Source organism: Syngnathus typhle, linkage group LG21, assembly GCF_033458585.1.
Source record: "Syngnathus typhle isolate RoL2023-S1 ecotype Sweden linkage group LG21, RoL_Styp_1.0, whole genome shotgun sequence".
NCBI lineage: Eukaryota > Metazoa > Chordata > Actinopteri > Syngnathiformes > Syngnathidae > Syngnathus > Syngnathus typhle.
Genome location: NC_083758.1, coordinates 7,764,423 through 7,776,653, shown reverse-complemented (window position 1 = coordinate 7,776,653; position 12,231 = coordinate 7,764,423). Strand labels below are relative to the sequence as shown.

The following is a 12,231-nucleotide window of genomic DNA, read 5'->3' as shown; positions in this document are numbered from 1 at the left end:
ACACTTACGTCACGATTTAATGAGATGCCTTCATTCCTGAGAGAGGACAAATTTCCCCGATACAAAGCAGATATCATTCAGAATAAATGTTTTAAAAAGGCCAATGTTTACTTCACATTTTGTAAAAAAAATAACTTAACATAAATACATATTAAATGTACTTTTTTATTTACAGTGCGTACATGGGCTCCCTCTAGTGGTACGCCCTAAGAAATCACTGCCCGACTACATGGTAGCTAAATGATGTGCGGAAAACATCACATTCGATTAAAAAAAAAAAAAATCCAATTTGATGGATCATCCTTGCAGAATGATGTCAAGAGCTCCAGACTAATCCAGACTGCACCCCCCCGCCCCCCCCCCCGCCGCACACACACACACACACACACACACACTCCTTTCTGAGCCCTTCCAACTAATAACATGCATATCCACATGGTGGAAATGTAATTAATATTCCACACCATGCCATGCGAAACTGGAAGCGAGCAAAGCCCGAGGGTTGTTTACCCCGTGCACTACACAATCCGTCCACCAGAGAGCGCTATATCAGACACATTATTTTTCTCCGCTTTTGATTGAATAAGTATTCGACCGGAAGCATTTAGTGGTGTTTTAATTATGAAATGGTGTAGGAATAAATGTTCTACAATCCATGATGACGTTCTCTCGATGAACGATCTTTCCTGCCTTTCAGATGGAGCTGCTAAAATCCCTGCCTAGCAACAAGTGACATCACCAAGGAATTTAATCAGGAATCTTTCACGCGTTTGCAGACTTGGTCAACTTCTCCTTGGTCTCTTTGCAAATGACAAGCAACTTGGTGAATTTCAAACTTTTCCCCTAAAACCCTCCAAATATGCGGAGATGGATGCTTCGGTCACGTGAGAGTTTTTTGCTGTGTGTAAAGACATCAACATGTGGATTAATGCCTAAGAGCTTAAGTTGATGACCGTCAACCTCCCCGGATGGGAGGATGTCGGATGGATGATGGACGGATGGATGATGGGAGGATGGATTAGCTCCGAGTTAAGCTTTTGCACGTGAGGTCGGCGACCTGCATGTGATGGAGTCGTGCATGTGGAGCAATCGTTGACGTCCTCCACTGCCAATCAATAATGTCCATTATTGTCACCATGCAAACAAGCCACTAACATTGTGAATGCAAATCCTATTTATTTGTATTAGGTCATTACGGAACGAGTAGTTACAACTTCTATTCTCCTCTTTTATTCTCTCTTGCTCTCTCGCTCTCTCTCTACTTCGCTCCCTCCCTCCCTCTGTCGTTTTTTTTTCTTTTCGTGAGCTGGTGCAGCGTGCATCCATTCATCCATCTATCCGGCGCTCGTTCGCTCGCTCGCTCGCCTCCAACGCTCAACCTTTTCCGTCATCCAGCTATGGCGACGGTGCTCCAACAGCCGCTCACTCTGGATCGAGGTAAGGAGGTTCTCCCCGCTCAACACGACGTCATTTTCGATCGTCTCGATCATCACGTTGAAAGATTTCCTGCGTTAACGCCATCCCAATGTTGCGTTCACGTGCTGGCATGCACGATGGGGCGTTCGCGTGCTCTCACGCGACCCGTTGTTATTATGGTGCTATCGGTGTTGTTATTATTCATATTATGTAAGCTGCGCGCGCACGCGTGCGAGCAAGGCGTGCTCGCGTGTCTTATATTTCTAAATGTTGCGTTTCGCAACGTATTCTTGTGCCCTGAGCTTCATAATTACCTTGATTTATGATGTTCCATTTATTTGCTTCCATTTTTTTTTTTTTTTTAAAACGCCTATCTGAAATCTGACGTCGGCGGAAAGCAGATACAGCGGCTGCTCGGCGCAAAGCAGGCGTAGACTATAAATACATTTATGATTCTCATTTTGCAACTCGACAGTCACGTGGAAGTAGTTGGTCCCGCGTCAGGAATGTTTTCCTCCAGGTTTGAACATGCTTAAGAAAACAACTCCTGAAAACTCAATATTGCGCGAATCAAAAAAGGACGTTGAGGGAGACTAAAGTTTCGAAAAAGTTCTCAGCAATTCATCGTGCCCGTTTTGCCATTTCACGTTGTTGGGAAAGACATAAATAAATAAAAGCTCACACTCTCTGCCCACAGATGTCGCCAGGGCCATCGAACTGCTGGAGAAGCTGCAGGAGTCGGGCGACGTTCCAGCTTACAAGCTGCAGTCGCTGAAGAAGGTCCTCCAGAGCGAGTTCTGCACGGCCATCCGCGAAGTGAGCCGCCCATCGAGTCAAGCGGGCTGGTTGCGCCGGCCGGACTGACTCTCTTCTCCACAGGTGTACCAGTACATGCATGAAACCATCACCGTCAACGGCTGCCCGGAGTACCAGGCCAGAGCCACGGCCAAGGTAAGAAGTTCCGCCTTTCGATCGAGTCGGGCCGTCAGCGTCTCCTCCGCACGCAGGCCACGGTGGCCGCCTTCGCCGCCAGCGAGGGCCACTCGCACCCGCGGGTGGTGGAGCTTCCCAAGACGGAGGAAGGGCTGGGCTTCAACGTGATGGGCGGCAAGGAGCAGAACTCGCCCATCTACATCTCGCGCATCATTCCCGGCGGGGTGGCCGAGCGCCACGGCGGCCTCAAAAGAGGTGACCAGCTCCTGTCCGTCAACGGCGTGGTGAGTTCCACTCGTGCGGGAAAAGATGGAGAAATGTTTGCGCTCGGTTCCTCCCATTTTTGCTCGCGTGCAGAGCGTGGAGGGCGAGCACCACGAGAAGGCGGTGGAGCTGCTGAAGGCGGCCAAGGACAACGTCAAGCTGGTGGTGCGCTACACGCCCAAAGTGCTGGAGGAGATGGAAGCGCGCTTCGAGAAGCTGCGCACCGCCCGCCGCCGCCAGCAGCAGCAGATGCTCATGCAGCAGCAGCAGCACAACACGTCCGCTCAGCAGAATCACACTTCGTAGGTGAGGCCCTTCGAGGTGGCCATTTTGCTTTGAAGCGGCCATCTTGGACTCCTATTGTTGCTTGATGACCTGCCAGACAACTGCTCTTTCTTCTCACGGTTGTTCCAGAAGAAGACAAAATAAGTAGGCCCATGCCACGTCCGCCGGACCTCTTGGAGGTGCCGAGCGATCCCAAGTTCTCGGAGTGAGGTGGACCGTCCCGTCAATCCCGGCGTTTGTTCCCGAGCTGAAAAACGAAGCAAGTATTTTGTCGCACATTCGGTGCTTGGGAAAAGAAAAGAACTTTTACCTTTTGTCTTCTCCTTGTTGTCTTTCTTTCGACTGACCCATTTCTCCATCACGCCTCACGAGAATTGTTTTTGAGGCAAACTTTTTTTTTTTATGGTAGCAAAAATATTCTGTAGCGTTAGCAATAAACAGCCAAGCAAGTGTCAATGAAATTAATTCTTTGGATTATGAATTATTACTCATCGATAAATATGGATCAATAATAGGAGCAAACCTGGAAAGGTTTTTTCCTCAACAAAGGATTTCATCTTAAAACACTTCCCTTCCCTTTGTGCAATAATTCTCTTCGACGAGGCGAATGTCACACGAGATTGATCGTTAATTGTCATAGTTATATTTATGAAGAGAGTTTTATTGTTCCCTTTGTGTATTGACATATATGGAAGATCGTTACATTGTGCAGATGATGTGGCTGTTGATATTATGACAATCATTGCTGGTAAAAATGTGGAATGTTTTTCCTTGGATACAATAATCCAGTGTTCCTTGTTTAAACAATTCATTTTGTGAGTATGTTTTATTTCCCCTTGTCTTCTGGCCATCCCAAACCGACCAAAAAACATAAGAATCGATACTTTATTCCCACATTTTGTAATATTCGTAAAATTTGTACAAGTCATATGATAACAATAATAAACATAATACATTTTTTTGGGGGGGAGGGGCTCACATTGCATTGTTTTCTATATTGAAATCATTAAAACATAAGACGTTGTTGATATGCAATTGCTATATTTGTATAAATAAATCTATGTGCTTGTGTACAGTGAACACAATGGCCTTGTTTTCACTTTATTACACGGAATCTGTCGATCACGTACCTACACTCCTTGCCACAAGAGGGCAGCAAACTCGCACACATTAGGAGCTGCAAACCAAGCTAACTTCCGTCGCATCACCGGATGTCGAAGAACCCGCCACAGGTAATGGCAATTACTCACTTTAATCGTCCTTTGATACGAAGAATGTGGCTCACTTGCAATGTTTACTGCGTCTATCAAAACAACGACAGCACTACATTACTTTGATGGGAATTTAACTCAAAGTAAACTTAACTTGGCAAAGTTAAATAGACATAAAAACGTCGTCGTGTGACTGACTAAGCTCACATCCGGGTATTTCTCATTGGTCAAGTGAGTCAAGTGCATTAACAACATTCCACGATGGGGAAAAAGCTTCTAGCTAAAAATGTATATATATATTTTTAAGATAAAGTAAAACCATAATTGAATTGGTGTTTTTTATTTGATGAGCCAAGTGACGGAAATCGGTAGAAAGAATGAAGTGATGGAAACACGTCCCCCTCGTGGCTTACCGCGGTACTACAGTCAGTCGGTTTTTGAATAATACGCGATCCAACTAGGTGAGTTGTTTAAAAAAAAAAAAAAAAAAAAATATGTTTAATGCAAAGTTGTTTCGTATTCATACTAATCCTGGTTTGTTCAACACAGGCCTGACATTGGACCCATTCCTGAGCATGACGTGTCTCATGGAAAAATGTCATGGCTGACATTTAATGTTGCACACAAAGTTCGGGAGGTCAGTGGAACTCGATCCGCCGCCTGGAATGCCCGCTGTTGCCCGTCCGTGCCATCGGTAAGTCCAAACCACATCGGCGTGTGTGTTTTTGAGCAAACAAATGTTCTCTATTGTTTTTCAAGTAGTGATGCCTTTCACACAAAGACCCCCCTCCATCTCACCCTCCCTATCCAACAATACGTGCTATTAAAGGCCATTTGCTCTCTGCTGTGAATGTGTTGATGGAATCATCAAGGGTGTTGATGATGACGACTCACATTTGGGTGAAAAGAACAAATAAGTATACTCGGTGGGTCCCTCACCAGCACCTCTTCAAACACACAGGGAGGCTGAAAAATGGTCAATCTCTTTGATTTTGACACCAATCACACCAAGTTCTCAGGTACAAAAGCAAATATTTAATGAGTGTGTCAATAAATGAGCATTTAAATGTTATATTTACAATTTTGTCGTGTACTGTTCCCCCTAAACCGCCGCGGCGGGCTCCTCACAGGACGTGGTAGACGGGGCTACCCGGCGTACACGGGTGTGAGTCCGTGTTGGTGTGGGGCGGGACGGCCTGGGTGGGTCGGCGACCCAGATGGGGCGTAGACAGTCGGTCCACGATGCTGGACAGGCACTGCAGGCTGGACGCCCCCGCCATCTTGTCCGACAAACTCTCTGCAGGGAGATTGTTGTTGTTATTCATCACCGAGCGTGCCGAGGTGATGCGGAGGGGCTCTCACCGTTCCTGACGTAGGGATAAGTGCTGCCGTAGTTGAGCTGCTGCCACACTGGACTGCTGCTGTCCGGCTGGAAGAAAAAAAAGCAGAATGCATCAATATTTCTGCCCTTCCTAAAATTGTGGAGAGCCTAATAAATCCCGGGCTGCTAGGGGGGGGCGTCTTGAAGCCCAGAGCAGGGCAGCCAGGGCTCCTTCCTCCCCTTCCCCAGCGTGGCCAATCGATTGAGCCGCAGCGGCTTGTGCTAGACGACAAGTTCTCCTTGTAAATGTGTGCCCGTCCCGGCAGAGGGGGCGAGCTCGTCGTAAATGTCGAGAAACCCCGAAACCTTTCTTGAAGGAAGATTGTTATCGAAGAAGTTTGAGATCATTGAGATGCGAGGGCCAGACGATTGTAAAAATAACCATTTTCCCTGACCTCGGTCACGTGAACTCAAAAGACGTCCAACGTGCTCCACGTGGTGGTGCGCGGGGTTCTCACCGTGCCGTCGGAGCAGCTGGACAAGGGGCTGGCGGGTTCGGAGCCGCTGTAGTAGTGGTCCACCTGCTCGCGCAGGAGCTCCTGCAAGCTCTCGATGTAGTGGATGGCGTTGCGCAGGATCTCCACCTTGGGCAGGCGCTGGCTGGGGTTGGCCGAGGTGCAGCGGCGCAGGGCCTCGAAGGCGTGGTTGACTTTCTTCAGCCGCCGGCGCTCTCGCATGGTGGCGGCGCGCCGGCGGTCCACGAAGCTGGACTTGCGCTTGCAGGCCTTGCAGGCCCACTGCAGGCAGTGGCCCGGCTGGTGCGGCGGCGCGCCGGGCGCCCGCACGTGCTCGTCCTCGTCCGAGTCGTCCTCGGCCAGCTGGAGGGCGTCCGGCGACGAGGCGGCGGCGGCGTAGTACAGCTGTGACGGGGAGAAGATGTCCATGTCCGAGCTTTGGGGAGCACAGGCCTCTTCTGAGGGATGTGAGGGCTCCGCTGCCCACGGGCCCCCCTTTTATGCCCCAGGGCCCACATTGGCCAGATCTAATTACCGTGGCCCATTAGCCCCGCCCCTCCCGTGCCCTGTCCTGCCTGCTGACATTCCCACATCTGCCCTTGCTGATCTTTCCCCACCCCTGCTCCTCAACAAACTTGCTCAGCCACTAATTGCACTTTGGAGGAATCCAAAATGTCACACGTTGCCCATGCGCAGGCCAATTAAGCGCTCGCCGTCGAGAGACGGGCAAAAAATGGAGTTTCCCGGATGAAGAATCATTTTGTCACCAGTACGCGGGTGGCGCTTTTGAGCGCGGCACGTTGCAGCTGCGACGCCGAGGCGTCACATTTCAAGCAAACGGGCCGAGGTGTTAGCGCCACCTTCCTCACATTCGGCCACACTCCTTCCACGCAGCACAAATGGCGAGCGTTTGTCTTGGCCCCCATTTCCTACACCAAAGCACTTGGACTCCAAAATTGCAGATGTTAAAATCCAGCAATTTGGAGAAGAAGAAGAAATTGCTAGAATTTATTTTACAATGCACAAATGTGTCAGATTGGCGGGAGAGAGAACGAAAGTGGCCGTCGTCTTCTTGCGCTGTTGACAGTCACACGGCAACATCGCGGTATCTCGCACAATGTGTCAAAGCATTTGTCTCGCCTCTCCGGGAACTGGGCGCACCTAAAAAAACACAGCGACACCCCCGAATCGTACCCGCACAGCTGACGAACACATCGGCGGCGGCGGCGGTGGCGATCAAGCGCGTGTCGCGGCTTGGGAATGAGAGTGGGGCGAAGCTTAATGAGTGTGCTTGTTCGCATGCGTTGTTGGTGTCAAAGGTCAGGGGTCACGTTGCTAAGATTTGTTAATATTGCACATATTAGATATTTAAAAAAAAAAAAAAAAAAACACACACATTTGAAATATTTACGAGATGGTCAAAGTTGAATAAGAAATAAATGCATTTCTAAAAGTTTCTTTTTGATAAGGTTTACTTTGTATGGGAAGTTAGATTGGAATGTCACTTTAATTCATTGTCATCCTTTATTTAAAAAAAGTCACGGGTGAAGTCGGGGGGGAGTGCGGAGCACCATAAAAAAAAAATCACATCACTGTTGGCGCTATCGAGTTTCTTGTGTCTGCTCGCCGCTCAAAACAGCTCACACACCGAACCTGTGTTGGATGCGCTCATTCAAAAGCAACAGGCTTTTTTTTTTCAAGATGAAGCCATTTATTTAAATGAGTACAACGGCTTCCTAAGTTTGTCCTCACTCCATTATAAAATAAATACATCTGAATTCTGACACTTAGAAAATATGTACACCAGGAGAGGGAACTGTGGGAAATTATTTTTCCGAAGCGGCGGCAAGGCCGCCGCTGCTGATGCTGTCCACGATGGAGGACAGACGCAGCAGGCTGCAGGACGCCGACGACTCGCCGGACCCTGGAAATAAAAACCGTGAGAACGAGTCGTGGCGGAAAAACCTTAGCCGCTCTTTACCTTCCCTCGGGTTCGCCGATCCGTCGCCGGAATGGTCGGCCGCGTCGGTCCAGGTCTCGCAGGATTTTTTCCAATGGGTTGCCGAAGCGATCGCCTGGAGATGCAACCCGATATGTCAATCGTGGAATGAACGTAACGTTGGCGCCACGCACGATCGCAACACAAACAAATCAAAAAGGTCACGTCTCAATTGAACCTTCAGCTTTAAGTCGCGGTGCTTTTGTCTTTTCCTAATTTGAGCTCACTTTCTTCTTCTTTCCACTTCATTATGACATCACCGGGCATGGAAAGGCATTAGCCGTCATGCGGTTAGCACGTTAGCCCGGTCCCCTTACAGCGTCTCGTTCAGCGGAGCGGTCCTGCTCGTCCAGGCCGTGCAGGAGCTCCTGCAGCCTCTCGATGTAGCCGATGGCGCTGCGCAAGATGGCCACCTTGGGCAGCCTCAGGTTGGGGTTGGCCACCGTCTTCTTCTTGAGCGCGTCGAAAGCCTCGTTGATCTTTTTGAGGCGCCGGCGCTCGCGCAGCGTGGCGGCCTTGCGGCGGTCGGCGGGCGCCGACTTCCTCTTGCACACCTTGCAGGCCCACATCAGGCAGCGGCCCTCGCAGTGGGCCCGCAGGCCGGGCGGCGCCAGCACGTGTTCCTCGTCGCCGCTGTCCTCGCCCGTCTCGGACGCCGTCCGGTCCCGGCCGGGCGACGGCGGGCTGTCCTCGTCGGCGGCGCGGTACAGCGGCGACACGCCCGCCATGTCCAGGTGCTGCAGCGCGCCATGTTCGCTCTCGTCCAAGTAGCGCAAATCGCTGAAGAGGTACGCGTTGGTCTCGAAAAGGTCCATCATGTTGCGGCGGTGGCGACGCGGCGTGTGCTTGCTCCAGCGCCGCTGGCGTGGCATTTAAATAGCCGCGACACTCGGCACCCGCCAGGCTTATATATAGAAGGTGAAACTCGACCCTGCGGCCATCTTTTTTTTTTTTTTACAAACACTGTGCGGGGAATACACACACGCCATACTTAACGTCACCTCACGTTTCACAACAGGTGCGGCAAACACGGAATATTTTCGCTAAACTCCCCGCTATCAAACAACAGCCGTGCCAGTTTAATTCGGATCGAATCTAATCCGAGTCGAGCGTGAACAAAAAAAAAAAAAAAAAAAAAAGCATAGTTTTACTGCCTGACCTTGTGTGATGTCATAGTGCTAACTAGCGTTAGCCGCTAGCCGGCTGTGCCGTTTCTTGCCTTGTAAACAAAACAAAGGTGGACTGTTGCATCTCTCCCAAACACTAACTTGACCTGGCCATGAAGGCCAATTGTACGCTTTTTAGCACACATCTGGCGTGGAAATGGAGTCACGCTTGTATTGTGGCAGCCATTTTGGGACGTTGAGGAAATGCTGAATGACGCTAAAATTTCGAATTATCACCAGTCCTGTAATATTTGTTGGTTTTTTTTTTTTTTTCTTCAAAATGAGTTCATTAAAGTGTATTCATTCGTTTTGAGTAAAATGGAACAAAATATTGTGTTTTAGTAAAATGTTGACCTGCCCCCAGTTCAGTGCTAATGTTAGCTCTAAGCCAACGACTCCTAAAAGAGACTCCATTTCTGAATATTTTAGCTTGAGATGCATTTTCTAACATAAATGTATTGTTTCCTCAGCCTCCCTGCCACGGCCCCCCGATCGCATCTTCTCGCCAGCGAGCTACTGTGCCGTAAATTCAGCATTCGCGTCGGGGGGGGGGCGTGCGGGGGTGCCGAAGCTTCAGCTGTCAGGGAGAATCATGACATATCCCGGGCGCAAAGTCAAGCAGGCCACTCCGAGCGTAAATCTGTCCCACGGCCCCCCCAAAAGTCGTCAAACATCCCAATTCTAACGCTACAAATACTTCTCGTCATGGATGGACCGCTTCTTCTTCTACGTCTTCTTTTTGCTTTATAGTTAAAGGTAACGCGAGCGTAGCGAAGACTAACGATGCAAATCGTATGACCAAATCAATTCATGCAATTGACGTCGTCATTCATTACCATAGCAGAACTAAGTGATGGTAAAAACGCAATTGTTTTGTTTTGCAAGTGTGTGTTGCCTCCAGTTGGGAGCTACTTAGTGGCAGTGCTGACACGGACACTCAGCAGCAGACTTGTTAATGAACGTGAACTTTGGGACAACCCCCCCCTCGCCCTGCAACCCCCCCCTGTCCGCTTTCCCTTCCCGACAGGACGCCCATTTCCGGGCGGGCTCGCACACACCTGGGAAATAGATCGGCCCGGGCGGGGGGGGGCTCATGATGTTAAGAGGGGCCACGGGAAAAGTGAGCTCATCTCAATAAAGATAGCAACTTTTAAGCAACAATAAAAAAAAGACATGTTTATAACATACAGAATGAAGATCGTTGCTGACATATGCTTTTCTTTCCCGTAGGAATCTCCTTTAATTGTCTCTTTGTTGGTTTGGATGTGGACCGGGACCTCAACGCGGTCGGAAGGACCTGTAAGTACTGTCACTTGACTCTCACCCGCTTGAAAATCATTTTTAGTCTTTCTTACCAGACCCGTTTCGGCCTGAGGTTCAAAAAGATTCAACCTGTCTCGCTCAAGTCTGCAAGTGCACGCTAGCTAAAAGTCAAACCCAAAACAAAAGCAAGCGCCCCCTCCTTCCTTAAGCTAAGCTAACAGACGGCTCCTCTCACTCGTGGCCCGAGATGGCGGCCGACGCGGCAGGCTTGGGTTTCAAAGGCGGCTCGGGTAGGGAGGCCCCGATGGGCCTGGTGGGCCTGGTGGGGTGGGGGTGCCTTCAAAGTGCAAACGGCTGAGGTTTGTCAATTAGCGGCGAGGAGGAGCCGGCCGCTAACTCTCCATGAGCTGGCGGCGTTATGACTCAATCGCGTCGTTCTGGCCAATGGCCGCCGGGGCTAATTAGCGACAGGACGGCAGCTGCCGGGCCTTTCGCCTTGTCTCTTCGACGGACCGCTCTCGTAATAAAAGCCGCGTATCGCCGTTGACTTGTCAGTGAGCCGCGCTCGCATCCTGATTGATTCTGTCTTCATTTGGGAAAGTGACGGATTAGTAACCCGGACTAACGTGGAGTCAGCGGGCAGACGATAGGCCATCTCGTCTGACCCCGCCGGCCAACCTCTCGTCTGGAGGCGCTTCCAACAAAAAAAAAAATTCCGTAGGCTTTTGATGTCACGAGACGATCACGACGTGGGCCGAGATCTCGGTCGGTCCTCAAATGATTTTGTATTTGCGACAGAGATTTCATACCTCTCAACAAATGCCGGCAAACTTTTTAAAATGAGTTCCCGAATTGGCAAGCGGAGCTCCTCCGCCAAACAACAAAGCGGATGGCGTTACCAGATAAACATCAGGCTTTTTTTTTTTTTTTTAATGCCGCCGGCTCCAGAGAGAATCTAAGGGGATATTGATGGATGTGGGCGCTGACATCATGTGGCGCGATGGCCCGCGTTTAAAACAACACGTAGCAAAGCCGCGCCACGGTGGGTAAAGAACACGGACCTTTGTCACCCGAAACCGCCGTCTGATCCCGCGGACGCTCGCGCCGCCTTGATGCTTTCTGATGACCCGGCGTGACTGTCTTTAATTGCGCTTCTTTGGAAGGAACTTGATGACAGATTGATATCGGCTTCATCACAACAATAAGAACCAAAGCTACGGGCGGGGCTCCTCAACATAAGAAACTTCAAAAAAAACATTGCTTACCCTGTCAATCCATATGCCAATTCATCAGCTTGGACTATTTCGAAAAAAGCCGTAATATAAAAATGTTGTTTAGAATGGCAGCGACATTTGATTTGCTAAAGTTAGCTTAGCCTCGAGTTTGCTTCCCATTCATTTGTAGCTAGCAAGTTACAATTCATCGCGCTCGTCTTGACGGGTAGGCCTAAAGTTGCACTGCGATTGTGTGTGTGTGTGTGTGTGTGTGTGTGTTTTGACACAGGGTTGAATTATTTTCAACAGGTTGCTTCCTCAAAAATCATCCGGAATAACGTTACTGTCCAAACACATAATGGGTAGCCATTGTGCGCTCGTGTGTGTGTGTGTGTGTGTCTGTCACGCATTTTCATTTATTCCAGAGGTGTGAAGCACACACACGCACGCACACACACACACACGCACGCAGACTCCGAGCGTGCCTGATGCCCAACATTTGAGCGGGCGTGAAGGTCGGCGCCACCTGTTTGATACAATAAAAATTCTAGTGTTACCTCTGTGGATGTTATTGGAGCTTGTGTTTCAGGATGTGCGTGCGCGCTTGTGTGTATGCGTTTGTGTGTGTGTGCGCGTAAAAGCAG

The 12,231-nt window shown here is 49.7% G+C and overlaps 3 protein-coding genes across 3 annotated transcripts; 1 reads left to right on the top strand and 2 right to left on the bottom strand.

Annotated features, from left to right (window-relative positions):
- Positions 1–1,281: 1,281 nt before the first annotated feature.
- On the top strand, positions 1,282–3,983 carry lin7a (lin-7 homolog A (C. elegans)). The gene is made up of 6 exons (XM_061269083.1): positions 1,282–1,437; positions 2,114–2,232; positions 2,296–2,367; positions 2,424–2,633; positions 2,707–2,919; positions 3,028–3,983. The coding sequence occupies exons 1-5, from the start codon at positions 1,398–1,400 to the stop codon at positions 2,917–2,919; spliced, it is 654 nt and encodes a 217-aa protein (XP_061125067.1). The 5' UTR covers positions 1,282–1,397; the 3' UTR covers positions 3,028–3,983.
- Positions 3,984–5,121: 1,138 nt separating this feature from the next.
- On the bottom strand, positions 5,122–6,450 carry myf5 (myogenic factor 5). The gene is made up of 3 exons (XM_061269082.1): positions 5,949–6,450; positions 5,472–5,538; positions 5,122–5,406 (listed from the first exon to the last, which is right to left on the bottom strand). Exons 1-3 carry the CDS (start codon positions 6,372–6,374, stop codon positions 5,234–5,236), a joined length of 666 nt encoding a protein of 221 aa, XP_061125066.1. The 5' UTR covers positions 6,375–6,450; the 3' UTR covers positions 5,122–5,233.
- Positions 6,451–7,638: 1,188 nt separating this feature from the next.
- On the bottom strand, positions 7,639–8,909 carry myf6 (myogenic factor 6). Its single transcript, XM_061269080.1, has 3 exons — positions 8,262–8,909; positions 7,927–8,020; positions 7,639–7,869 (listed from the first exon to the last, which is right to left on the bottom strand). Exons 1-3 carry the CDS (start codon positions 8,814–8,816, stop codon positions 7,772–7,774), a joined length of 747 nt encoding a protein of 248 aa, XP_061125064.1. The 5' UTR covers positions 8,817–8,909; the 3' UTR covers positions 7,639–7,771.
- Positions 8,910–12,231: the final 3,322 nt, after the last annotated feature.

Coding starts and splice junctions, on each gene's coding strand:
- myf5 (XM_061269082.1), bottom strand. CDS start 6,374: ATGGACATCTTCTCCCCGTCACAGCTGTACTACGCCGCCGCCGCCTCG. Junction 5,539..5,948: donor CCAGCTGCTCCGACGGCACG/GTGAGAACCCCG, acceptor TTTTTCTTCCAG/CCGGACAGCAGCAGTCCAGT. Junction 5,407..5,471: donor TTATCCCTACGTCAGGAACG/GTGAGAGCCCCT, acceptor ATCTCCCTGCAG/AGAGTTTGTCGGACAAGATG.
- myf6 (XM_061269080.1), bottom strand. CDS start 8,816: ATGCCACGCCAGCGGCGCTGGAGCAAGCACACGCCGCGTCGCCACCGC. Junction 8,021..8,261: donor GCTCCGCTGAACGAGACGCT/GTAAGGGGACCG, acceptor TTGCATCTCCAG/GCGATCGCTTCGGCAACCCA. Junction 7,870..7,926: donor ATCGGCGAACCCGAGGGAAG/GTAAAGAGCGGC, acceptor TTTTATTTCCAG/GGTCCGGCGAGTCGTCGGCG.
- lin7a (XM_061269083.1), top strand. CDS start 1,398: ATGGCGACGGTGCTCCAACAGCCGCTCACTCTGGATCGAG. Junction 2,233..2,295: donor TCTGCACGGCCATCCGCGAA/GTGAGCCGCCCA, acceptor TCTTCTCCACAG/GTGTACCAGTACATGCATGA. Junction 2,368..2,423: donor AGGCCAGAGCCACGGCCAAG/GTAAGAAGTTCC, acceptor CTCCGCACGCAG/GCCACGGTGGCCGCCTTCGC.